This window comes from Chelonia mydas, chromosome 2 (assembly GCF_015237465.2).
Source record: "Chelonia mydas isolate rCheMyd1 chromosome 2, rCheMyd1.pri.v2, whole genome shotgun sequence".
NCBI lineage: Eukaryota > Metazoa > Chordata > Testudines > Cheloniidae > Chelonia > Chelonia mydas.
Window position 1 is genome coordinate 141,513,103 of NC_057850.1, and position 27,587 is coordinate 141,540,689.

At 44.3% G+C, this 27,587-nt stretch overlaps 1 protein-coding gene across 7 annotated transcripts in view; it reads right to left on the bottom strand.

The window, feature by feature from the left end:
• Positions 1–470: 470 nt before the first annotated feature.
• The window catches only part of ICE1 (interactor of little elongation complex ELL subunit 1), an 81,959-nt gene continuing 54,842 nt past the window's right edge, over positions 471–27,587 (bottom strand). For 3 of the 7 annotated variants that reach the window (XM_037893366.2, XM_037893365.2, XM_037893368.1), the window contains 4 exons: positions 16,570–16,760; positions 15,735–15,841; positions 2,941–3,039; positions 471–1,456 (listed from right to left, as the gene is read on the bottom strand). In XM_037893366.2, coding sequence (XP_037749294.1) covers positions 1,275–1,456; positions 2,941–3,039; positions 15,735–15,841; positions 16,570–16,760 — 579 coding nt within the window. In that variant the 3' untranslated portion in view covers positions 471–1,274. Of the gene's footprint in view, positions 1,457–2,940; positions 3,040–10,780; positions 10,885–11,144; positions 11,240–15,734; positions 15,842–16,569; positions 16,761–27,587 lie in introns of those variants that run through there. The other 4 variants (XR_006288780.1, XM_043540285.1, XM_037893369.2 and 1 more) reach the window with 4 other exon arrangements.

Below are 27,587 nucleotides of genomic sequence, written 5' to 3' on the forward strand. Positions count from 1 at the left end.
TTAATTTACATTTAAATATCTTTAGAAAAAGGAGTAAGATTACAAAAGGATATGAAAGTTGCATGGCTCCATGCACACCAGTGAGTTATTAGCAAAACTTTTGGACATTATGCCATTAAGATTTTTAACATGTTTTGTCTTGCCAGTGTAGGCTAAAGCATGGGTTCTTTAACAATGTTGAAATGGATATGTTTGGTATGCAACAGTCAAGTAAAAGAAAGTAACGTATAACTAAGAATTGTATTTTAAGGTTGATGAGAAAGCAGCCTGTTAATAACTCTGCACTTCATATGTATAAAAGCAAAATGGAAACACTAAAACTTTTCCCATGGCAATCAAGAGTTACTAAACAAACTTATTGGGCAATTTTTCCAAATACAGTAACTATTTTAGAAACTTGTCTCAGCTACTTCTTTTTAATTAGTTACCATCTGAGGTGAAAGTATTGAAATGACCACTACAGACATATGAATGGTTCACTTTTGTTTTTTATTATAAAAACATTCAGACAATAAAAAAAAATGCTGTGTACAAGGATATTAGAAGTTTAAACAAGGTAAGTTTTTTTAAACCAGTGTTCTATATATACACACACTAAAATTCCCAAAGTGGAACAACATCAAATGTGAAACACATTATAGGCATATACCATATATACAAACGGACAGAGATTTGTTATCTCAATCTTTTTACTGTACATATAATTGTCTGATATAAGTAGTTTAAGTTAATGGGACAAAGTTAAGTTGGATTGAGTCCAACAAATCTTTCAGTTTTTACTGCATCTTCCACATAAAATATGATGTAGATGAATAGTTCAATTTATAAACCGCTGCCCACAGTCTGTTACAGCAAGTAGTCCACCAAAAAGACAAGAGCTTTGGTAGCCTGAGGTTCAGACAATGGAAGACCTATCAAGACAGAACCTTTCCACTTTCATAGGGAAGGGATTTTTCTGGTTTAAACAGCCACTAGCACTCATGTAACCTATGAGTTACACCAGAACACACACAAATCTATGACTTCATGTCTTTCTGCAGCAGAGGGCAAACAACATACTTCAGAGCCTATTTTGTTTATAATGCTGTCTGACCAGACAACACCTACATAAACAATGAGTGCATAAGATTCCCACCTTCCCCAAAAGGAAAGCACAGGGCTCTTTTCCTGGTTTTCCCCCTTCATACTGTTTCTAACTTTCATCCTAAAAGACATCACCTAGTTTTCATTAATAAAAGGCACTTTTTCTGTAGATGAGGCTACCTTCCCTCATCTTAGTGTAATTCTACTGTGCACAGAGAGCTGACTTCAGATATGCCACTTGTGACTGCAGATGGGATGCTGTTAGTAGTCACTGTTCTCCAAGCTTGGATGGTCTCAACAACTTCTAATGGATTGCTTGGACCCAAGTCACAGAGTGCATATACTGCTGCCAACTGCACTCCCCAAGGCACATCTGCAAAGATTTGGTAAGATAGTAAATCTACAGAAAAAAATCAGTATTTAAGAAGATATCTTACATATATTTTTCATCAATTAACCTGATCTCAGAAGATTACTTGTCAAGAACAAAGCACCTATGAGGAAAAAAAATTAAAAGGTGGCCTATGAAAAGTAGTACAATGATACTTTAAAAATAGGATTAATATATTTGCTGTATTCCAAACTGTGTGCAGTTTAAAATCCATGACATCCGATTTCCCGTTAGAAAAAAATATTTTTCAATGTTTTAAATAAACTTCTGAATTCAATGTATCTAGGACTTTCAAATGAGCACCTGAGGGAGTTAAACACTTACTCTTTTAGTCCCCACTGAAAATCCAGGCCTACAAGCATAATTACTGTTTCCACTGTGATACAGGAGTGCCAGGCTGTTTCCACTGTGATACAGGAGTGCCAGGGAGCAGTGTTAGAGGGGAAATATATAAGCCCTAGCCTAATTAAGGCATGGTTCCCTGTAGACTAGGGAGGGTTGCTACAGGTTAATTGGAGCACTTGTCAATTAAGGCCCTGTCAGGAAACTAATAAAACCCCCTGCTTCAGGCAGCCAGGGAGAAGGAGGAAGGAGAGAGGACTGGAGCTTGGAGGTGTGTTGTGAGATTTGGAAGATCAGAGAACTGAAGTAAGGGAGACCCGGCCTCAGCAGGACAGGGAGACTCCCTCCCCCCAGTGTCTAAGGACCAAGGGTAACCCCATCTAAGGGGGATGAGGGTAAGAAACCTGCGGGGTTGAGAGGGGCTGGGACTCAACGCGCGGAGCAAACCCAGACTCCTCCCCCGTTTCCCTCCTTTATCACTTTCCAAGAGCAGGGGCAAGGGGTGGCATCTTAGCCTGCCTCCCCTCCCCCCCCGCCCCAAGAAAAGCACAGGACCCACCGTATGAACATCGGCCATCTTGTCACACCACTTTGACTATAAGGGAGACAGCATCATTTATTTCCTGTACCATGGGATCTTATACCTTTAGGATGGTCATGTCTACCTCCAAAGTGAATGTCACCTCATAAATTAGTCAGACACGTAATGAAAGAGCGATAGAAGGACTTACAGACAGTTATTGCAGGAGCTAGGAATCCAGGAACTGAGGTCGATGTAGCACTGTTCTAAATAAAATCAGTCAACTACTTGTTCAGTTATAGCTCCTCAGGACAAAACTGAATTAAAATCTATTCCTGGTCTGCCAGACCTATTTAGAAGCCATTTTCTATTGCTAACTGATCTACATAAGGCTAAACTAGGTACGTGGCATGATTCTGCAAATCTTTACAAAAGTGAGTAACTTGCCTCATGTGATTAGTCACCGACCTCAATGGGACTATTCATGTATATACAGAAGTGTTTGAAGGACTGAATTCACAGCTCCCATCCTTCATGAACATACTGGCAAAAAACCTTGATTTCAGAATCTGCAGTTAAAAAAAATTTTCTACAGAAACATTACCTTCTTCTTTTGCATGCTGTATAAAGCGTCCAATAATAGAACTGATATTTTTCACAGCAGAAAAGAATCCTTCCCTCAAACCTATTTGGCCTAAGCGACCTAAGAAAGGAGAAAAAGGTTACCATGCATCTGTATAATTGATCACTAAAGAAGCTTTATTTTTAGACATAACCTTCCTAACATACAACAAAGTACAGCAGAGCCTCAGTTACGAACACCAGAGTTATGAGTTGACCAGTCAATCACAGACCCCATTTGGAACCGGAAGTATGCAATCTGGCAGCAGCACACACACACACAAAGGCAAATACAGTACAGTACTTTGTTAAACAAACTACTAAAAAAGGGAAAGTTTAAAAAAAAAATTGACCAAGTAAGGAAACGGTTTCTGTGCTTGTTACATTAAAATTAAGATGGTTAAAAGCAGCATATCCTTTTGCATTGTAAAGTTTCAAAGCTGTATTAAGTCAATGTTCAGTTGTAAACTTTTGAAAGAACCACCATAACATTTTGTTACATTCCTTCATTCCTGAGGTGTTCGTAACTCTGAGGTTCTACTGTTGAAACCAAAGTCTTGACTAATATGTATAAAATGAATGATTCATTTCAAATATGAAGCCACAGAACATTGGACTGGTTTCTGTATTTATTTTAGGAAACAAGTGGCTATATCAATACACTTATGACTAAGAATCTCAAAGCACTTTTCAAATTTACCAAAATTTACAGGAAATCACACACCTAATCAAGGTAAAGTTCCTGTTAGAAACATGGCAGTTTAACAGTGCACAGCAACACTGCACAATAGTTTAAGATGAAGGAAAAGAGGAAGTTATTTACCTATAACTAAAGATTTTTTTTTGAGATGTCTGGTCTCTATCTGTTTTCCACATGAGGGTGCGCATGCACACCATGTACTTGAGTCCGGAAGCATTTCTTAGCAGCGTCCGTTAACCTGCATGTGTATAGTGCATCTCCTCATGACCCACACTACCTCTTATGCTCTCGGCTGGGAGCAACGCCTCCCAAGTCTGTCTTACCATAATGGAATCCAGTCCGAAGCAGAGGAGATGGAGGGTGGGTACTGGAATACAGATTGGAGGTTCTTCGAGATGTGTGGTCCCTAAGTCCTAAGAAATGCTTCTGGACAACAGATAGGGACCACATATCTCAAAGAACCTCCAGTTACAGGTAAGTAACCTCCTCCTCTTCTTTGAGTGATGGTCCCTATGTGTATTCCACACATGGATGATTTGTGAGCAATGATCAGCACAGTGGTGGGTGCAAGGATTCCAATGGAAGTGAAATCTACCGTTCGGCCTGGCCTACAGTGGCATCTGTTGCTGCTGCTTGTGCAATGGCATAGTGTGTTTACACGTTTACAACAGAGTGCCACGTTGCTGTGTGGCAGACGTCTTGCCAGGACACACACGTCAGTGAGGCTGATGTGGCAACTTGTGCTTGGGTATGTTGGATTGGGTATGTTGTAGCATTCACGATGCACCCCAAGACCCATTTGGAGATGCGTTGGGACGAGAGGGCTTGACTTATGGATCATTCAGCGATGGCCACAAATACTTTTGGCAATATGCAAAATGGGGAACCTATGGAGGTAGAATGCCCGTGTATGTTGGACATCAGTCAGGAAGGCATGTGGTTTGGGGTGGAAAACTGGCAGGTGGATGGACCGATTGAGGTAGAACTCAGGCATCACTTTTGGGAGGAATTTAGGGTGCAGCCATAAGGACAGCTTGTCCTTGTGGAATATCATGTGGGGGGTTCTGCCATCATGGCCACAAATTCACTGACTTATTTGGCTCAGGTAGTGGCTACTAAGAGTCACTTTCGGTGGGAGAGGGAGCATATCGCTAATGGCTCAAAGGGTGGCATGGGCTTCAGTACTGGTGGAAGGGCGTTAGTAAAGCTTTCATGAAGTGAATAGTGGCAGGGTGCATAAACACCGAGGTGCTGTCCATGGGAGGGAGAAAGGCACTTGAATAGAATTGAGGGCCAGGACCAACATCTTAATGGCAAGGAGCTAGTCGAGGATCGCTGGAAGAGAGACCATGCTCAGTGAGTAGTGGTGGCGGTGGGCACGTGCCATAAAGTGTCTTCATTTAGCTTGATAGCAGGCGCTGGTGGATTATCTCCTGTTCTGGGCAAGGATGTGTCAAAGGGGGGTAGAGTATGCATGGTCTACCCTCAACTCCCATCCAAATACCAGGCTGTAAAGGTGAAGAGGGCCTATATTGGGATGATGGACCCTCCCGCCCCCAATCTTGTGTTAGCAGATTCAGGAGTATGTGGAGGTGGAGTCGTGTGCGGGCAGAGAATCTGAGGAATTCTGTGAACCAGAACCGATGGGAACAGAACAGGGCTATGATGGTGGCTCTGTTCCAATGAATCTTGCATAGCAGCTGCAGCAGGAAGGGAATGGGGGGAAAGGCGCAGTGAAGGTCGCCTGACCAGGGGAGGAGGAAAGCATCACCCTGAGAGCCCTCCCACAGTGCTCCTCTAGAGCAATAGAGGGGCAAGCTCTCTGTTCTTGTGAGTAGCAATGGTCCCATCAGTGGAAGGAGTGTGCCCTACTTCATGAAGAGGTACAAGAGCGTGTTGTCATGTAGCTCCCACTTGTGATTGAGGCAGGGAGTCCTGCTGAGTGTGTCGACCAGGGAATTCTGGGTGCCAGTAGACAGGAAGCTTAAAGCACCATGTGGTTCTTGATGCACCAGTTCCAGAGCCAGACTGACTCAGAGGAGAAGGAGGGAGACCTGGCACCACCCTGCTTGTTGATGTATGCTACTGCTGCAATGTTGTGGGAGAGTAGTTGAATGTGGAGGGACTGAATGAGCAAGAGGAAGTCCTGGCATGCTAATTGGACTGCCTGCAGTTTTAGCACATTTATATCGAAGAATCATAGACTATCAGGGTTAGAAGGGACCTTAGGTCGTCATCTAGTCCAACCCTGCTCAAACCAATCCCCAATTTTTGCCCCAGAACCCTAAATGGCCCCCTCAAGGATTGAACTCACAACCCTGGGTTTAGCAGGCCAATGCTCAAACCACTGAGCTATCCCTCCCCCCTGGCTTCCTGTGGTGTCCACACTCCCTGAGCTCTATGGTGACCTAAGTGGGCCCCCCAGCCCACGAGAGAAGCATCTGTTGTGATGGTGGTGTGTGGGAGGGGCGAAAGCAGTGCCGATCATAATCTTGGAGGGATCAGACCACAACGTGAGGGAGGACAGTACATTCCTGGGTACAATGACTTTGGAGTCTCTATGGTCTCTGCTGGGTCTGTAGATGGAGAGGAGCCAAACTTGAAGAAAACACATATAAAGATGTGTGTGCAGTGTCATGTAGGTGCAGGCTGTCATATGTCCAAAAAAGGAGAGCGAACCGCAGGCAGTGGTGAGTGGTCTGTGACGCACATCCACAGTGAGAAGGTCAGTGCTGCAAAGCGATCTGCTGGGAGAAAAGCCCTTGCTACGATGAAGTCGAGTTGTGCCCTAAAGAAGTGTATCGTCTTTGTAGGTGTCAACACTGACTTGTCCTCGTTGATGCAGATACTCAGAGGTGCCAGGAGACCGAGAAGACAGGATCACAGAGATTGATTCCTGTCATCATAGCGCCACTAGAAGCCAGTCATTGAGGTAAGAGAATGCGAAGCAGCCGAGGCGGCACATCTGGGCCAAAGACTTCTGTGAACACTCGTGGTGCTGTTGCTATGCTGAGTCGGAGGACCTGAAATTGGTAATGTTGGAGCCCTCTACCTGAAAATGGAGGAACTTGTAGTGGGCAGGGTGAATGTCGACGTGGAAGTAAGTGTCTTTCATGTCGAAAGCTGTGAACCTGGCTTTCCAGGGTAGTGAGGGGATAACAGATGCCAGTGTGACCATACGGAATTTGGACTTTTGTATAAACATGTTCAACAGCTGAAGATTGAAAATAGGGCAGTGCCCTCTGCCCTTCTTCAGGATGAGGAAGTAAGGTGAGTGGAAGCCTTGCTCCCGGTAATGAGAGGGGACAGGCTCTATTGCCCCCCCCCTTCCCACTTAAGGAGCAGATCGTCTGCTTCTTGTTGGAGGATCAGCTGATAGTACTAGTCCCCAGGGGAGTGAGATTGGGGGGAGGGGTGGTGCAGTGGGAATGAGAGGAACTCGATGGAGTATCTGTGGTGGATGATCTCCAGTACCCACATGGTGATTTTCATAGAATCATAGAATATCAGGGTTGGAAGGGACCTCAGGAGGTCATCTAGTCCAACCCTCTACTCAAAGCAGGACCAATCCCAAACTAAATCATCCCAGCCAGGGCTTTAAGCCTAACCTTAAAAATATCTAAGGAAGGAGATTCCACCATCTCCCTAGGTAATGCATTCCAGTGTTTCACCACCCTCCTAGTGAAAAAGTTTTTCCTAATATCCAAAGTAAACCTCCCCCACTGCAACTTGAGACCATTACTCCTCGTTCTGTCATCAGCTACCACTGAGAACAGTCTATATCCATCGTCTTTGGAACCCCCTTTCAGGTAGCTGAAAGCAGCTATCAAATCCCCCCTCATTCTTCTCTTCCGCAGACTAAACAATCCCACTTCCTTCAGCCTCTCCTCATAAGTCATGTGTTCCAGTCCCCTAATCATTTTTGTTGCCCTCTGCTGGACTCTTTCCAATCTTTCCACATCCTTCTTGTAGTGTGGGGCCCAAAACTGGACACAGTACTCCAGATGAGGCCTCACCAATGTTGAATAGAGGGGAACGATCACGTCCCTCGATCCGCTGGCAATGCCCCTACGTATACATCCCAAAATGCCATTGGCCTTCTTGGCAACAAGGGCACACTGTTGAATCATATCCAGCTTCTTGTCCACTGTAACCCCTAGGTCCTTTTCTGCAGAACTGCTGCCGAGCCTTTCGGTCCCTAATCTGTAGCAGTGCATTGGATTCTTCCGTCCTAAGTGCAGGACTCTGCACTTGTCCTTGTTGAACCTCATCAGATTTTTTGGCCCAATCCACAATTTTGTCCAATTGTGGGCAAAAAGGGCAAGATGGCCCCCAAAAATGCTACGGGGTACCGCAGGTGGCATTGATGGAGACTGGTGGGTCTTGACCTGCAGGTGAAAACTCTGATTTTGGTCTGCTGCTGGGAGAGGGCTGTGAAGGTGGCTGTGGCAAAGGTGGGGAAGCGAGCCTGCTGTGACTGGTGTCTGGTGCTGGTAGGCGGCAGGGTAGGGCATACGTGGACATGGGCAGAAAGGTTGTTTCTGCTGCCTGCATCTTGGGGCTGGCATATATACCAAGTGACCATAGTGTGGCTCTGGAATCCTTCTGTAAGTGGAGGTATTGGTCCATATTATCATGGGACATCTTGCTCTCTTGAAAAGGGAGATCTTCCCTGGGGAAGCCTGATGATTGTAGCCACAAGTTGCAAGAGAGCAGGAGGATGCGTCGGCTGCATCCACCGCTACCTGAAGCCTACCTTGGCAACCAGTCCCCATTCATCTAGGAACACCTGGAATTGCTGCTGATACTCTGGTTGCAGCTTGTCCTTCAACTCTGCTAGCCTGTTGCAGTTGTTCAAGTCATATTTGGCTAGCACAATTTGTTAGCTGGTGATGCGGAATTGCAGCCCCGCAGAAGAATAGACCTTCCTGTCCAGCAGGTCCAGTCTCTTAGCTGCTTTGTCTGGAGGAGCAGACTTTTGTGGTTGCTGCTTTGCCCGTTCTGCATCCTCTTGGACAACTAGGGACTGAGGGGTAAATGGGAGAAAAGAAAATCCACCCCTTTAGAAGGCACAAAATATCTTCTCTCCACATACTTAGGTGTGGGGACACATGAGACAGGGGTATGCCACACTGCTCATGCCGTTTGGAAGATGGCCTCTTTGATGGGTAAGGCTAATCTAGATGGCTCCTGGGGTTGGAGGCTGTCCAGAAGTTGATGTCATGGGTCCTGAACCTCCTCCTCCTCCTCCTGGATGCCCAGGTCTGCCGCTACCCTCTGTAGCAAGTCCTGGTACTGGCAGTGGCCATCTGATGGAGTGTGTGGTAGAGGGATGATCGCCACATCCGGTGAGGAGGATGCTCTGTCAGAACCAGTTTGTCTCCCTCTTTTTGGTATATCGACAGCACTAGTGAGTGTACGGGAGACAGCTGGTAGGATACCTGAGATAGTGCCTGGTGTCTGTGGTAGGGATCCCAGGATCTCCAGTATGGCCAAAAGGAAGGGTCTCTCGGAAGTGGTGGGCCCCACAGGAAGCAGTACCAGGCCTCTGCTGTCAGATCATATGCCAGAGGGTAGGGCAGCCTGGGATGTATGTCCAGACGCTGGCATGACAACAGTGAGAAAGAGGGTTCCGGCTCTAATAACTCCTTGCACTCTGAATATGGTTCCGGCAGTGGAGGGAGGGGCGTCGGTACCGGAGGGCTGTGGTCTGGCAGAGGAACCGGCGTCTCTGGCAGGAGCAGAAGAACTTCGTCCTACAGGGTCAGGATGGTGTGGATGAGCAGGGGGCCAGACAGAAGACAAGACAGAGGGTAGAAAAGGATCAACTCTTCCACTGACAGAAATGCCTCTGAGCATCCAGGGGTCTGCAGTGTACCTGTCAAGCTACTGGATGGGCCTGGCAATATCTGCAGAGCTGGCTTGCCTGCGAAACACACAGGTACTGGTGGAACAGGCAGTGCGCATGCCAGTGAGCAGGCCGCTTGGGTGCCAAGGTCACAGTTGAATCCCATTTGCACCTGGCCTTACCCTCCCTATCCAGGTAATCTTGGGTGCCAGTCCAGCCAGATCCACATGACTTCTCACCTGACCTGGCATGGCTCCGGAAGAAAACGCTGCGATCTGATCTTGTGCTCGGGAGAGTGTTTGCTCTCGTGCCGGGACTTATCTTTGGCCTTCAATACTGGCTCCAGGGCATGCGCAGTGCGCAGAAGAGTGCTCAACGCCGGTGATGGGGAGGGGGTTCTCCTGGTCCCAGATTAGCGTGTGCCCTGGGTCTCATCGCTTCCTCCCTCAAGTATTTATGAAGGTGAAGCCTGTGGGCTTCCCAGGTCTGGGGCAAGAAGGATTTGCAAATGGTGCAGCGAGCTGTGATGCATGCCTTGCTGAGGCAGTAGAGGCACTGGTGGTGCTTGTCACCCACAAAAAGGGAGCCTGGGCAGGAGAAAATTTTTGAAACCTGGAGCCTGGGGCACAGTCCCAGAGGAAGTGTGTGTGTATTATTTATATAGAGAGAGAGATAGGAAATACAGTCACTGAATGGGGAAAGAACTACTACACTAATTTATACTCAGCTAATTACCACTAAAAAACCATACGTACTATTATTTATAATGAAGTAGAGGTGAGTCACTCTCTCAGAAAACTAAGATTTTGAAGGAACAGGGGGTTCCAACTCAGGCTATGTGGTAGTAAGAGAGAACTGGAGAGGTGTTGACTGACACTAGCTCTTATACTTTTGGCTTGGAGCATGAGGAGATGCACTATACACATGCTGGTCAACTGATGCTGCTAAAAACTGCTTCCAGACTCAAACACATGGCGTGGATGCACACCCCTATGTGTGGAATACACATAGGGACCATCACTCGAAGAATCAATAATACTGTATGTACAATTGAAACTGCAGAATGAATGTTTAGGTAGGAAGAAAAGGAGGACTTGTGGCACCTTAGAGACTAACAAATTTATTTGAGCATAAGCTTTCGTGAGCTACAGCTCACTTCATCACATGCATTCAGTGGAAAATACAGTGGGGAGATTTATACACACAGAGGACATGAAACAATGGGTGTTACCATACACACTGTAACAAGAGTGATCAGGTAAGGTGAGCTATTACCAGCAGGAGAGCGGGGGAAAAAGCCTTTTGTAGTGATAATCAAGGTGGGCCATTTCCAGCAGTTGACAAGGAAGTCTGAGGAACAGCCCCGGGGGAGGGGGAACCTGGGGAAATAGTTTTACTTTATGTAATGATCCATCCACTCCCATTCTTTATTCAAGCCTAAATTAATTGTAGGAAGATTACTTAATTTACAATTTAAGCAGGACACTGGGGACAACAACATTTCTCTTTCAAAAGCAGCATGATATCTTTAATGACCACAAATGGGTTAAACATCTGACATGAAAGAGCACCTCCAAAAATCCAGTGCGCCTCATTAGTGTATTGCGTCAGTACTTAGCCAGGAAAGAGAGCCACCTACTGAATTAACAGCTTTCCACAGCACCTGTGTGTTCTTTGGAGATCTCCTGTCCACATACTGCATAGGAGCAATCCTGCTTAGTTTCTAAGATCAAACTAAAAAACAGTCTGAGATAGTATAGCATGCTAATGAAGAATATACTTATCTGACACGCTTTATGGCAGTTACTACTGTATTTATACACTGTGCTACAACTTTCATTAAAAAGAGATTAAGCAAGCATCTCTCACAGTCCATCCTATGAACGACGTTTAGCGTTTATTGTGCCACAATAATCAACTGAACAAGAATAATCAAACGTAGCAGCAGCTATTTTTCTTTCCTTTGTTGTTTGTTTGAACTTTAAGGAACTCTTGTAGTTAGTCAAATAATATATACTGAAGAAATAGTTAAAATTTGAGAGAAGAGCTTGATAATCCAAAGGATTTATGGAAATAACCAAATGCAATGTTTATCTAAAAAGCTTGCTTCTTCCTTCATGTGAGATGCATGAAAAGAGACCAGAAATCAGCTAGGATCACCATATGCATCTGATGAAGTGAGCTGTAGCTGTTAGTCTGTAAGGTGCCACAAGTCCTCCTTTTCTTTTTGCAGATACAGACTAACACAGCTGCTACTCTGAAACCTGTTATATCCTCTGAGTAATGTTATTTCCAAACAGTTAAATCAAAACTTGCTCCCCTACTTCAAAATGAATGCAGAAGATAAAATTCTGCTGATTAAAAACTAAATGACTTTAAGACAGTTGGAAAGACAAGGTGGGTGAGGTAATATTTAATTGGACCAACTTCTGTTGGTGAGACAGAGAAGCTTTCGTAAAGCTCACTTAGGGAGACAAGGCAGGTGAGGTTAATATCTCTTCTTGGACCAACTCAAGTTGGGCCCAATAGAAGAGATTGCCCTCACTTACCTTGTCTCCAAGTGTCTTGATGTCATTTAGTTTTTAATTAGCAGAATTTTATTTTCTACATTCACTTTTAATATGCTCTATACGCTAACTGCTAAACTACCCTAGAAAGAGTTCCAAGAGAATTAAGATGTTGTATAAAGGAAGAGTCACTGAAATTAGACTTTTTAAATAAATTATATTCAGTTGGGAGTTTTCATTCTTCAGAGACCACAGGTCTTGTTTTCTGATGATCTGCCCTGAGATAGGCACTCCAGACAGTGTGACTGACACACACACACAAACCTGCTTTAAGTTTCACATGAAATACAGCTCCTTCTGCAACACCATGCCCTTTACCAATATGTTAGAGCAATGGTTTTTCACCTGTAGAAAACAGATCCCTGGCGATCTGTAGACTATGTCTAAAGGGCTCACAAAAGGTGGTTGTTACCATAGAACAGTGGTTTTCAACCTGGGCATCTATGGACCCTGGAGATATGCAGACTATGTTTAAGTTTTCCAAAGGGATCCATTTGAAATTTTTTTAGGGATCTGCAATGAAAAAAGGTTCAAAGCCACTGTGCTAGAGAATTTGTTCTTTAGTAACTCAGAGGGGAGAGTGTCACCTACTGGAATCAATGGTATTTATATAAAATATAAGTGTATAATGAAATCTTTGTGGGATGAGCAAACCAATAGAAAATCTTTTAATTTATATAGAGATTCCCAAGTAATGGCTCACAAAGAGCTGGCTAGTCAAATAGTACTGGGTTCTGTTTCTTCTTGGGCCAAAAGAAATCTGATGAGCTTCAACAAGGACAAGTGCAGAATCCCGCACTTAGGAAGGAAGAATCCCATGCACCACTACAGGGTGGGGACCAACTGGCTAAGCAGTAGTTCTGCAAAAAAGGACCTGAGGATTACAGTGGATGAGAAGCTGGATATGAGTCAGTGTGCCTTCGTTGCCAAGGCCAATGGCACACTGGGCTGTATTAGTAGGAGCATTGCCAGCAGATCGAGGGAAGTGATTATTCCCCTCTATTTGGCACTGGTGAGGCCACACCTGGAGTATTACGTCGAGTTTTGGTCCCTCCACTACCAGGGATGTGGACAAATTGGAAACAGTCCAGCAGAGGGCAACAAAAATGATTAGGGGGCTGGGGCACATGACTTATGAGGAGAGGCTGAGGGAATTAGGCTGCAGAAGAGAAAAATGAGGGGAGATTTGATAGCAGCCTTCAACTACCTGAAGGGGGGGTTCCAAAGACGATGGAGCTAGGCTGTTCTCAGGGGTGGCAGATGACAGAACAAGGAGCAATGGTCTCAAGTTGCAGTGGGGGAGGTCTAGGTTGGATATTAGAAAACACTGTTTCACTAGGAGCGTGAACTGGAATGGGTTACCTAGGGAGGTGGTGGAATCTCCATCCTTAGAGGTTTTTAAGGCCCAGCTTGACAACGCCTTGGCTGGGATGATTTAGTTCGTGTTGGTCCTGCTTTAAGCAGGGGATTGGACTAGATGACCTCCTGAGGTCTATTCCAACCCTAATATTCTATGACAATTAAGATACATTAATATTGGGAGAGTATTTTACTTTCCCATTGAAGCAATTCCTTCTGTGGTCACAGTGCTGCACAATCATGATAGGAGAAAGAGATGGTTTATACAAGGTTAGCAATCTACTAGAAAATCAGAGGAAAGTTTGAAGAACCCTAAAATATAGGGGCACCAGAATTTTCCCCTTGTGGAAAAAAGGTATACATTAAGAACTACTTACTTTTTACTAACAGACATAGATAGTAATTGAATCATTAGAAATCTCCTATACAGCTTGGCATGAAGCCGTAGTAATCTCTCCTCACAAGATTAAACACATATTGCTGTCAAGCGATTAAAAAAATTGATGATTATCATGTTGTTAAAAAATTAATCACGCTGTTAAATGAAATACCATTTATTTTAGATATTTTGGATGCTTACTACATTTCCAAATTTCAGTTACACAGTATACGAAGTGTTCAGTACTCACTTTATATTTTTGATTACAAATATTTGCACTGTAAAAAAAAAAAAGTGAATTGAAAAATACAAGTACCGTACTGCAATCTCTTTATCATGAAAGTTGAACTTACAAATGTAGAATTATGTACAAAAATATTTGCATTCAAAAATAAAAATATAGAACTTTACAGCCTACAAGTCCACTCAGTCCTACTTCTTTATCAGCCAAACACTCAGACAAACAAGGTTGGTTACACTTTGCGGGAGATAATGATGGCCGCTTCTTGTTGACATTGTCATCTGAAAGTGGGAACAGGTGTTTGCATGGCACTGTTTTAGTTGGCATTGCAAGATATTTATGTGCCAGATGCACTAAAGATTCATATGTCCCTTCATGCTTCAACCACCTTTCCAGAGGACATGCTCCATGCTGATGATGGGTTCTGTTTGATAACTATCCAAAGCAGTGTGGACTGACGCATGTTCATTTTCATCATTTGAGTCAGATGCCACAGCAGAAGGTTGATTTTCTTTTTTCGTGGTTTGGGTTCTGTAGTTTCCACATCAGTGTGTTGCTATTTTAAGACTTCTAAAAGCATGCTCCACACCTCGTCCCTCCCAGATTTTGGACGGCACTTCAGATTCTTAAAGGTTGGGTCGAGCACTATAGGTATTTTTAGAAATCTCACATCAGTACCTTCTTTATGTTTTGTCAAATCTGCTTTGAAAGTGTTCTTAAAACCAACATGTGCTGGGTCATCATCCAAGACTGCTATAATATGAAATATATGCAGAATGCTGATAAAACAGAGCAGGAGACATACAAATCTCCCCCCAAGGGGTACAGTCACAAATTTAATTGACGCATTTTTTTTTTTTTTAAAAGAGCGTCATCAGCATGGAGTATGTCCCTCTGAAATGGTGGCTGAAGCATTAAGGGGCATACAAATGTTTAGCATATCTGGCATGTAAATACCTTGCAACGCCAGCTACCAAAGTACAATACAAACGCCTGTTCTCATTTTCAGGTGACATAAATAAGAAGCAGGCAGCAGTATCTCCCATCAATGTAAACAAACTTGTTTGTCTTAGCGATTGACAGAAGTAGGAGGACTGAGTGGACTTACAGGCTCTAAAGTTTTACCCTGTTTTGACTGCAGTTATGTAACCAAAAAAAAATCTGCATTTGTAAGTTACACTATCACGATAAAGATATTGCACTTCAGTACTTGTATGAGGTGAATTGAAATACTATATTTTTGTTTATCATTTTTTACAGTGCATATATTTGTAATCAAAAACAATATAAAGTGAGCACTGTGCACTTTGTAGTCTATTGTAATTGAAATCAATAGTGAAAATGTAGAGAGAGACCCAAAAATGTTATAAATTTCAACTGGTATTCTATTGTTATGTGTGTGATTAATCGCAATTTTTTTTAACCACAATTAGAGTTAATCGTGTGAGTTGACTGATTAATTAACAGCCCTAATATCAATATAACTGATCTTCACAGACAGAGTAGAGAAGAAATATTTACTTAGTTTTTGACAATGGTGAAACATCACATTTAAAGTAACAATGAAATTCAAAAGCCAAAAATGTGTGAGTACTTCAATTCCAGCTTCCAGAAGCCATCCAGGCATTTTCAGAGGGTTTATTTATACAAAGCAGGAGTTCAACCAAAACTTATGGTACTCACCAATTAGCCTAAGTGTTGATGCTACAATAATATCTGGAGTAGGTGGAACAGTCTCATGTCCTTTCCTATGCTTTACCCACTGATCCATGACAGGCCAAAGCTCTTTACTGTTAAAGAAGACGAGTTGAAAACATATGGTATAGTGTTGATAATTATAGGATAAAATTAAATTAAAGAGCTGTGAGATAAATTATCATGCACCTTTTACAATCTCACCTGCTCAATAATTCATCTACTTGGAACTTATACATTCCCAATCCGAGCAGCTGTTTGTCCATTTAAATTAACCTGTTAGAGAAACGACTTGCCTCCTGAGGCAGAAACCCAGAATATTACACTTGTCACAGTGTGGCTGGGTTACAGCTGTTCAATACTGGAGCAGTTTTGGATACAATGCATTTCAATTTTTAGTTGTATTTTCCAGTCACTCTTATGTCTGTTGGAAACTAACTATTGTCTTCAGAAGATGATCAAGCATTTTATTTCCACTTATACATTGAGCTCAGCCAAGAGTCCCAGAGGTGCTCCTAAATCCATTTACAAAGTAAACCACTCTGGTAACACACAGTTTGACACTGATGTTTTCTTGCTATAGTATCAAACAATTTTGTAAATCATTTTTGACTAGTTACTGTTGCTGTTCTAGTATGGACTGATACTACCAAAAACAGTAGCCATTTTATAGCCTGGACTGTCATCAGTTAGAGAAACATAAAATGATCACTACAGGATTTTGTTTTTAAAGCTCATAGGTTAAAAGCAAAAGAACTGGCTTTTGAATATAATGAAAAGGAAAAATTTAACATTTTGAAGTAAGGAGTAAGTAGCACAATACCTTATGATATTGTCATGCGTCCAACTCCATTTCAAGTGACAGCAGAGGAGATCAATAGCAAGTATACATTCCCAAGTGCTTTCACTCAGATCTTCTCCATATCGCTCACTCAACTGGAATTCCATTTTTGGACACAACTGTAGTGCCAAAAGCAGACTTGAGGCCATAATGCCTGTATCCAAAGGTGGACTCTGGAAAATTATAATCAATTTATCTTAAAACAGGAAAAGGCAACTATCCAGAACTGAGTGTACTTTTCTGTTCCTAAAAATGGCCAGCAGGCAAAACCATCATACACTATTCTCACAGGAATTCATTTTGTATAAATACTATAATTTGATTACTTTTGGAATTATAACCCCATTTGTATATACTCAGTATTTTCCTTTTCTATACCTGGTGTCATTCCAAACACGATTTTTTTTTTTTTTGGCAGTTAGAACATTTTCATTTCAATTATGCTAGGGTGAGAGAACATTTTCCACTGCAAAAAGGCATTTTTGCTCACAACTCACATTTACTGAATTTTTGAAGTCTAATCTAAGGATTGTCTAATCCTTACTAGAGGCTAGTTTCCAAGCAAGTGTGTCAAAGATATTTTAAACTAGCTAAGTAACAAGTGATTAAAAACTATTTTGCAGATCCAAACTGAAGCTAGAATAATCAGGGGATTTAAATGCAGATACATTTTTTAAACATCCAGGTGCAGAACTAATTTTCTCAGGACAGATATTGTTACAACAGAACAGCAGTAAATTCTGGAATGATTATTCATTACACTAAACTGATATTGTGACCTTGAATGAAATTGAGAGATTTAATATTTTCATAGACAGGGGTAATTCTGATTGGATAATATGGATCTTTATATAAAGGAGCTGTTACTTATCAGGACCTGTTCTTCTAAAGTTGCCTCTGTGTATTTCCACTTATGGAATATGATGTCCTGCACACTGATAGAACTGCTTTGAAAAGCCACATCCATTGGGGGAGAAAGGGTGATTGTGAGAGATCTCACATGAAGGTAATGTCTTCACCCTACTCCACATAAGGGAGTGCTACCACCGCCTCAGTTCCTTCCTTCTACTTGCAGCACCCTGATATTATACAGAACTCTAAGGCAGAGGGGAAGATGGGCAAGTAGCATGAATGCACAGAGGTAACTTCCAAAGAAAAAACAGTTACCTACATTGTCGTAACTGTTGTTCTTAGAGATGTGTTGCTTATGTCCATTCCATTCTAGGTGTGTGCGTGCCCATGTGCGCAGTCACCGGAAATTTTTGCCTTAGCAGTATCTGTAGGGTTGGCTGCAGCATCCCTTTGAGTGCCGCACTCATGCGCTGGTATATTAGACACCGTCAACCCTACGTCCTCAGTTCCTTCTTGCTGGCAACTCAAACAGAGGAGTAAGGAGGGCAAGTAATGGAATGGACATGAGCAACACATCTCGAACAGTTACGAAAAGGTAGGTAACCGTTTTTTCTTCAAGTGCTTGCTCATGTAGATTCCATTCTAGGTGACTTGGAGGTGGGCTCAGAGTTCACAGTCTAGTGGCTTGCAGCACTACTCTACTAAAGGCAGCATCATCCCAGGCCTGCTGGTAAGTGCTCAATGGGACATAAACATGTGGACGGACGACCAGTGGTCACCCTACAGATGTCCTGGATAGGCACTTGAGCTAGGAAAGCTGCCAAAGAGGCTTGCGCCCTGGTTGAGTGGGCAGTTACAATCACTGGAGGGGGCACCTTTGCCTGATCTTAGCAGCAGTGAATGCAGGCAGTGATCCAAGAAGAAATTCTTTGAGCAGACACCAGATGACTTTTCATCCTGTTGGCCACATTCCGCAAGCTGAAGATTGTGTCAACTTGCGGAATGGCTTGGTCCTTTCAACGTAGAAGGCTAGCGCTCTCCTGATATCTAAGGACGGCAACCTATGCTCCTCCTCTGACTTATGCAGCTTTGAAAAAAAGAGACAAGTAAATGTACTGTCCCATATGAAACTGTGAGACCGCCTTCTGCAGGAAAGCCAGATGTGGCTGCAGCTGGAACTAGTCTTTGTAAAAGACCATATAGGGCAGTTCTGAGGTAAGCACTGTAATCTCAGAGACCAGGCAGGCAGATGTTATTGCAACCAGGAACACAACCTTCCAGGAAAGGATGAGAGATCAGGAAAGCCAGAGGTTCGAAGGGGGGTCCCGTGAGCTGAGACAGCACAAGATTCAGGTCCCTTGGAGGAACAGGGTCCCTGACATGTGGGTAGAGGTGCACGAGGCCCTTGAGGAACCTGGCAGTCATGTACTGGGTGAAAACTGACGTACACTAGAGTAGCGGATGGAAGGCCGAGACAGCAGCCAAGTGGACCTTGACAGAAGGGACAGACCTTGAAGCTTGAGATGCAGAAGGTTGTCCAGGATTACCTGGAAAAGATCCGGATTACCTGGAGGAGGCCCACTCTGGCAGAACGCATTTATCTGAGATCCAACCACTGCTTCCATTTGGCCAGGTAGGCCGCTCTGGTTGAGGGCTTTCTGCTGCCCAACAGGACCTGCTGGACAGCGGCTGAGCACTCCTGCTCCCCCACATTTAACAATGCAGCAGCCAAGCTCTCAGGTGCAATGCTGCCAGGTTCGGATGCAGAGGACTGCCATGGTTTTGGGACAGCAGGTCCAGCCTGAGCTGAAGCAGTAATGGAGCGGCCACCGAGAGGTCCAGCAGCGTGCCAAATCAGTGCTGGCACGGACAAGCCAGCACTATGAGGATCACCTTCTCCCTGTCCTGCTTGATCTTGGTGAGGACTCTCTGAATTAGCAGCATTGGGGGAAGGCATATAACCAAGCCCCCAACCACAGGAGCAGAAAAGCATCGGACAGGGAGCCTTTGTCGATCCTCCAAATTGAGCAGAAATATGGCACTTCCTGTTCTGCCTGAATGCAAACATGTCCACCTGGGGAATCCTCTGGAAGATGATGCTGATCGCTTCTGGATGGAGGGACCACTTGTGATGAGACGAGAAGGTCCTGCTGAGGTGATCTGCCAAAGCGTTCCTGGCCCTAGAGAGGCGTGTGGCTACAAGATGGATGTTGTGTTGCACACAGAAGTTCCAGAGCCTGAGGGCTTCCTGGCCAAGGGCAGACAAGCTGGCTCTGCCTTTTTTCTTGATATAAAACATAGCCGTTGTATTGTCCATCAGGACCTGGACCACCCAGCTTTTTATGTGAGGTAGGAAGGCTTGGCAAGTCAGGCGAACTGCTCTCAGCTCCCCGACGCTGATGTGTAGGGAGCGATCTCGACTTGACCAAGGTCTTGTGTACTGAAATTGCCCTCTCACCCCAGTTCCAAAGCATCGGAGATTAGGGTCATCAAGAGGGACGGAACTGCGAAGGGAACTCCATCCAACCTGGTGGATTCTGCCACCATGTGAGCGACAAGAGTAAGTGGTCCGGGACCCTGATCACAGGGTCCATACTATTTCTGTTGGGGACGAAGTCCAACACCAGCCATGCCTGCAGGAGCCTGAGGTGGAGCCACGTGTGCTGGACCATGTAAGTGCAGGCCGCCATGTGGCCTAACAATTTCAGGCACGTGTGAGCAGTGGTGGGGGGGATGGGCTTGCATGCATAAGATCAGGTCCATCATGGCTTGGAACCAAGCCTGGGGGAGGAAGGCTCTGGCCTGAGTAGTGTCGAGGACCACTCCAATGAACTGTGTTGCACTGGAATTAAGGTAGACTTTTTCTCTTTTATTAACAGCCCCAGGTCACGACAGGTGGAGCAAACCAGGTCAAGATGATACCATACCTGATCCTGAGATTGACCCTTTATTAACCAGTCATCAAGGTATGGAGAAATTTGAACCCCTCGGCGTCTCAGGTGCTATGCACTTTGTAAATACTTTGGGGCTGACGAGTGACTGAAGGGCAGCACTGTAAATTGAAAATGGCAGTGGCCCAACACAAAATGGAGGAAACACCTGTGCCCTGGGAAAATGGAAATATGCATCCTTTAAGTCGAGGGCAGCATACCACTCTCCCAGATCCAGGGAGGGAATAATGGAGGCCAAAGAGACCATGCAGATCTTTAACTTGTCGAGAGACTTGTTGAGGCCCCTTTTGCTTTGGGGAATAGGAAATATCAGGACTAGAACCCTTTCCCTTTCAAGTCCGGAGGGACATCCTCTACTGCTCCCCAGGCATAGGAGGTTCTCAATCTCTTGAATGAGTAGTTGCTCATGAGAAAGGTCCCTGAGGAGGGACTGAGAAAGGAGATGGAAGGGAGGGTCGGCCACAATCTGTAGGGTGTAGCCTAAAAACATTATGTCGAGCACCCAATGGTCCAAGGTCAACTGCAACCAGAAGAGGAGCAGGTAGCTGAAGAAAGAGCGGGGGAGAGCGGTCTGTGTGTGCATCATGGAAAGTGACTGGGGCGCTGTCCTCAAAATGCCAGCTTCTGGCTTCCTTAGCCTCTGGAAGAATCAGGCTGGGTAGAAGAATGGGAAGATAAAGGATGACACCATTTAAATTCTTCGTCTCTGACCACCTTCCTGTAGCAGCTGGACTGAGGGAAACCCCACGACCTTGACAGTGGGGGATGGAACACTTTCTAACCAAGGACCAGAGGATGGGACGGGAGTCTTTAAGGCCATGGAGCCGTGCATCGGTCAGCTTCAAAAAGAGCCCTGATCCCTCAAACGGGAGGTCCTGGAGGGTAATCTGCATCTCCTGGGACAGCCCGGAGGACTGGAAAAAGGCTAATGTAATGCCCATCTTTAAAAAAGGGAAGGAGGAGGATCCGGGGAACTACGGGCCAGTCAGCCTCACCTCAGTCCCTGGAAAAATCATGGAGCAGGTCCTCAAGGAATCAATTCTGAAGCACTTAGAGGAAAGTAAAGTGATCAGGAACAGTCAGCATGGATTCACCAAGGGCAAGTCACAGACAGCTGTAGCAGCACAGGAGCCAGCAAACTGAGCTGTAAACAGGAGAGTTTCAGTGGGAGTTTGAAAGGGGAGTTTGTATTGTGGTGCTTGTTTGGGGTTTGTTTTTGCCATGGGTGGTGTTTCCCAGATTAATAGGATTTAGGTGGGAAGGCTATTACAGAGGCAGCAGTGGGAGTGACCCATGTAGTGGAAGACACAATGAAGATGACTGGATGTGGAAGCTGTGGTATGTACATGATCCTGGAGGGGGTACCTGGTAAGAGTTTTGTCTGCATGAAATGCCGTCTGATAGAGCTGATAGAGGAAAAGATCCAAGGTTTGGAAATGCAGGTGGAAAGTCTGGTTGAGTTTAGAAAGGGGTTCAAGCAGATTATGGAGCAAAGACATTGAGGTATCTGAAGGGAAAAGCTCAAGACTTGCAGATGGAAGCAGGACTGAGGAATTCTGAGGGGAGACTGCTGGGTGAGGAAAGTGGTCAGTGGAAGCATATGACTAAAAGAACCAGGCAGAGGAAAAGACGGGGTAGTGAAGGAGAAACAGAGCTCAAGAATAGGTTTGCAGAGTTGGAAAATGAAGAAGGGGCTCAGCAGGTGGTCACTGAAGGTGGAAGGGCAAGGAAGAAGAGAAAAACGGCTAGTCCTATAGGAAAACGGGAAGAGTCAATGGAGACTACACCAAATCTGAGCCCCAGGAAGATACAGGAGTGGTTGCAGAGGATTGCAAGGGAGAATAGGAATGCAAAGAACTTGCAGCCAGAGGGAACAGGGGATAGACTGGAGAATAGCACCATCATCAGGAAAAGGCAGGTCTATGTGATCGGGGACTCTTTACTGAGAAGAATAGACAGGCCTGTAATCAGAGCTGATCCAGAGAATAGAAGGATGTGCTGTCTTCCAGGCGCTAAGATACAGAATGTAGACCTGAGGTTGAAAAGGATCCTAAAGGGAGCGGGAAAGAATCCCCTAATTATCCTTCATGTGGGAACAAATGATACGGCTAGATTCTCGCTGGAAAGTATTAAGGGAGACTATGCTAGGCTGGGGAAGACGCTCAGGTGATCTTTAGTGGGATTCTGCCTGTTCCTAGAGAAGGGCAACAAAGGTGTGACAAGATTATGACTATCAACAGATGGCTTAGGCAGTGGTGCTATAAGGAGGGCTTTGGGATGTATGGCCACTGGGAGGCATTCATGGACAAAGGACAGTTCTCTCGGGATGGACTTCATCTGAGTAGGGAAGGAAATAGACTTCCAGGATGGAGGCTGGCACAACTGATTGAGAGCTTTAAACTAGGAATTTGGGGAGATGGCTGGGAGATGTCCAGGTATATCCACACCGGATTTTAGCATTGTGAGGGAAGAAAACGAAGTAAGAAAGGATACAGCCATGGGTAGGACAATGTATATGTGGAGGAAGGGCAGTGTGATACCAGTCTGTAGGTTATACTGGCTGTAGAATGACCATGCCTAATCGGGTACAGAATGTGAGCGAGGCCAAACAGCAAAAATTAAGATGATGTACACCAATGCGAGGAGCCTAGGTAACAAAATGGAGGAACTAGAGCTACTGGTGCAGGAAGTGAAACCAGATATTATAGGGATAACAGAAACATGGTGGAATAGTAGTCATGACTGGACTATGGGTATTGAAGTGTATGTGCTGTTTAGGAAAGACAGAAATGAAGGCAAAGGTGGTGGAGTAGCATTGTATATCAATGATGAGGTAGAATGTAAAGAAATAAGAAACGATGGAATGGATAAGACAGAGTCCGTCTGGGCAAAAATTACACTGGGGAAGAAAACTACTGGAGCCTCCCCTGGGATAGTGCTTGGGGTGTGCTATAGATCGCCGGCATCTAATTTGGAGATTGATAGAGCCCTCTTTAATGTTTTTAATGAAGTATATACTAATGGAAACTGGGTGATCATGGGAGACTTTAACTTCCCAGATATAGACTGGAGGACGAGTGCTAGTAATAATAGTAGGGCTCAGATTTTCCTAGATGCGATAGCTGATGGATTCCTTCATCAAGTAGTTGCTGAACCTACTAGAGGGGATGCCATTTTAGATTTGGTTTTGGTGAGTAGTAAGGACTTCATAGAAGAAATGGCTGTAGGGAACAATCTTAGTTCAAGTGATGTGAGCTAATTCAGTTCAAACTGAATGGAAGGATTAACAAAAATAAATCTGCAACTAGGGTTTTTGATTTCAAAAGGGCTGACTTTCAAAAATTAAGGAAATTAGTTAGGGAAGTGGATTGGTCTGAAGCATTTATGGATCTAAAGGTAGAGGAGGCCTGGGATTACTTTAAATCAAAGCTACAGAAGCTATCGGAAGCCTGCATCCCAAGAAAGGGGAAAAAATTCATAGGCAGGAGTTGTAGACCAAGCTGGATGAGCAAGCATCTCAGAGAGAAAAGGAGTACTTGTGGCACCTTAGAGACTAACCAATTTATTTGAGCATAAGCTTTCGTGAGCTACAGCATCTGATGAAGTGAGCTGTAACTCACGAAAGCTTATACTCAAATAAACTGGTTAGTCTCTAAGGTGCCGCAAGTACTCCTTTTTCTTTTTGCGAATAAAGACTAACACGGCTGCTACTCTGAAACATCTCAGAGAGGTGATTAAGAAAAAGCAGAAAGCATACAGGGAGTGGAAGATGGGAGGGATCAGCAAGGAAAGTTACCTTATTGAGGTCAGAACATGTAGGGATAAAGTGACAGGCTAAAAGTCAAGTAGAGTTGGACCTTGCAAAGGGAATTTAAACCAATAGTAAAAGGTTCTATAGCCATATAAATAAGAAAACGAAGAAAGAAGAAGTGGGACCGCTAAACACTGAGGATGGAGTGGAGGTCAAGGATAATCTAGGCATGGCCCAATATCTAAACAAATACTTTGCCTCAGTCTTTAATAAGGCTAAAGAGGATCTTAGGGATAATGGTAGCATGACAAATGGGAATGAGGATATGGAGGTAGATATTACCATATCTGAGGTAGAAGCAAAACTCGAACAGCTTAACGGGACTAAATCGGGGGGCCCAGATAATCTTCATCCAAGAATATTAAAGGAATTGGCACATGAAATTGCAAGCCCATTAGAAAGAATTTTTAATGAATCTGTAAACTCAGGGGTTGTACCGTATGACTGGAGAATTGCGAACATAGTTCCTATTTTTAAGAAAGGAAAAAAAGTGATCCGGGTAACTACAGGCCTGTTTGACATCTGTAGTATGCATGGTCTTGGAAAAAATTTTGAAGGAGAAAGTAGTTAAGGACATTGAGGTCAATGGTAAATGGGACAAAATACAACATGGTTTTACAAAAAAAAGTAGATTGTGCCAAACCAACCTGACCTCCTCCTTTGAGAAGATGACAGATTTTTTTAGACAGAGGAAAAGCAGTTTCAGTAAGGCATTTGATACCATGCCACTTGGGGAATTATTAGTTAAACTGGAAAAGATGGGGATCAATATGAAAACTGAAAGGTGGATAAGGAAATGGTTAACAGGGAGACTACAGCGGGTCCTACTGAAAGGTGAACTGTCAGGCTGGAGGGAGGTTACCAGTGGAGTTCCTCAGGGATCAGTTTTGGGACCAATCTTTTTATTACTGACCTCGGCACAAAAAGTGGGTGTGTGCTAATAAAGTTTGCGGATGATACAAAGCTGGGAGGTATTACCAATTTAGAGAGACCGGGATATCACACAGGAAGATTTGGATGACCTTGTAAACTGGAGTAATAGTAATAGGATGAAATTTAATAGTGAGAAGTGTAAGGTCATGCATTTAGGGATTAACAACAAGAATTTTAGTTATAAGCTGGGGACGCATCAATTAGAAGTAACGGAGGAGGAGAAGGATCTTGGAGTATTGGTTGACCACAGGATGACTATGAGCTGCCAATGTGAAAAAAGCTAATGCGGTCTTGTGATGCATCAGGCAAGGTATTTCCGGTAGAGATAAGGAGGTTTTAGTACCGTTATACAAGGCACCAGTGAGACCTCACCTGGAATACTGTGTGCAGTTCTGGTCTCCCATGTTTAAGGAGGATGAATTCAAACGGGAACAGGTACAGAGAAGGGCTACTAGGATGATCCGAAGAATGGAAAACCTGTCTTATGAAAGGAGACTCAAAGAGCTTGGCTTGTTTAGCCTAACTAAAAGAAGATTGAGGGAAGATATGATTGCTCTCTATAAATATATCAGAGGGATAAATACCAGAGAGGGAGAGGAATTATTTAAGCTCAGTACCAATGTGGACACAAGAACAAATGGATATAAACTGGTCATTGGGAAGTTTAGACTTGAAATTAGACAAAGGTTTCTAACCATCAGAGGAGTGCAGTTTTGGAATAGACTTCCAAGGGAAGCAGTGGGGGCAAAAGACCTATGTGGCTTTAAGACTAAACTCGATAAGTTTATGGAGGAGATGGTATGATGGGATAACATGATTTTGGTAATTAATTGATCTTTAAATATTCATGGTAAATAGGCCCAATGGCCTGTGATGGGATGTTAGATGGGGTGGGATCTGAGTTACTACAGAAAATTCTTTCCTGGGTATCTAGCTGGTGAATCTTGCCCATATACTCAGGGTTTAGCTGATCGCCATATTTGGGGTCGGGAAGGAATCTTCCTCCAGGACAGATTGGAAGAGGCCCTGGAGGTTTTTCGCCTTCCTCTGTAGCATGGGGCACGGGTCACTTGCTGGAGGATTCTCTGCTCCTTGAAGTCTTTAAACCACAATTTGAGGACTTCAATAGCTCAGACATAGGTGAGAGGTTTTTTGCAGGAGTGGGTGGACGAGATTCTGTGGCCTGCGTTGTGCAGGAGGTCAGACTAGATGGTCATAATAGTCCCTTCTGACCTTAGTATCTATGAATCTATAAGTCATGCCTGACTAATCTAATTGCCTTCTTTGATGACATAACTGGCTCTGTGGATGTGGGGAAAGCAGTGGACGTGTTAGTCCTTGACTTTAGCAAAGCTTTTGATACGGTCTCCCACAGTATTCTTGCCCACAAGTTAAAGAAGTATGGGCTGGATGAATTGACTATAAGGTGGAGAGAAATCTGGCTAGATTGTCGGGCTCAACAGGAAGTGATCAATGGCTCCATGTCTAGTTGGCAGCCGGTATCAAGTGGAGTGCCCCAAGGGTCGGTCCTGGGGCCGGTTTTGTTTAATATCTTCATTAATGATCTGGAGGATGGAGTGGATTGCACCCTCAGCAAGTTTGCAGATGACACTAAACTGGGAGGAGTGGTAGATACGCTGGAGGGTAGGCATAGGATACAGATGGACCTAGACAAATTAATTAGAGGATTGGACTAAAAGAAATCTGATGAGGTTCAACAAGGACAAGTGCAGAGTCCTGCACTTAGGAAGGAAGAATCCCATGCACTGCTACAGATTAGGGACCGAATGGCTAGGCAGCAGTTCTGCAGAAAGGACCTAGGGGTTACAGTGCACGAGAAACTGGATATGAGTCAACAGTGTGCCCTTTTTGCCAAGAAGGCTAACGACATTTTGGGCTGTATAAGTAGGGGCATTGCCAGCAGATCGAGGGACGTGATCGTTCCCCTCTCTTCGACATTGGTGAGGACTCATCTGGAGTACTGTGTCCAGTTTTGGCCCCCCCACTACAGAAGGGATGTGGACAAATTGGGGAGAGTCCAGAGAAGGACAATGAAGATGATTAGGGGGCTGGGGCACATGACTTATGAGGAGAGGCTAAGGGAACTGGGATTGTTTAGTCTACTGAAGAGAAGAGTGAGGGGAGATTTGATAGCAGCCCTCAAGTACCTGAAGGGGGGGGTTCCAAAGAGGATGGAGCTCAGCTGTTCTCAGTGGTGGCAGATGACTGACCTAGGAGCAGTGGTCTCAAGTTGCAGTGGGGGAGGTCTAGGTTTGATATTAGGAAACACTATTTCACTAGAAGTGTAGTGAAGCACTGGAATGGGTTACCTAAGGAGGTGGTGGAATTTCCTTCCTTTGAGGTTTTTAAGGTCAGGCTTGACAAAGCCCTGGCTGGGATGATTTAGTTGGGGATTGGTCCTGCTTTGAGCAGCGGGTTGGACTAGATGACCT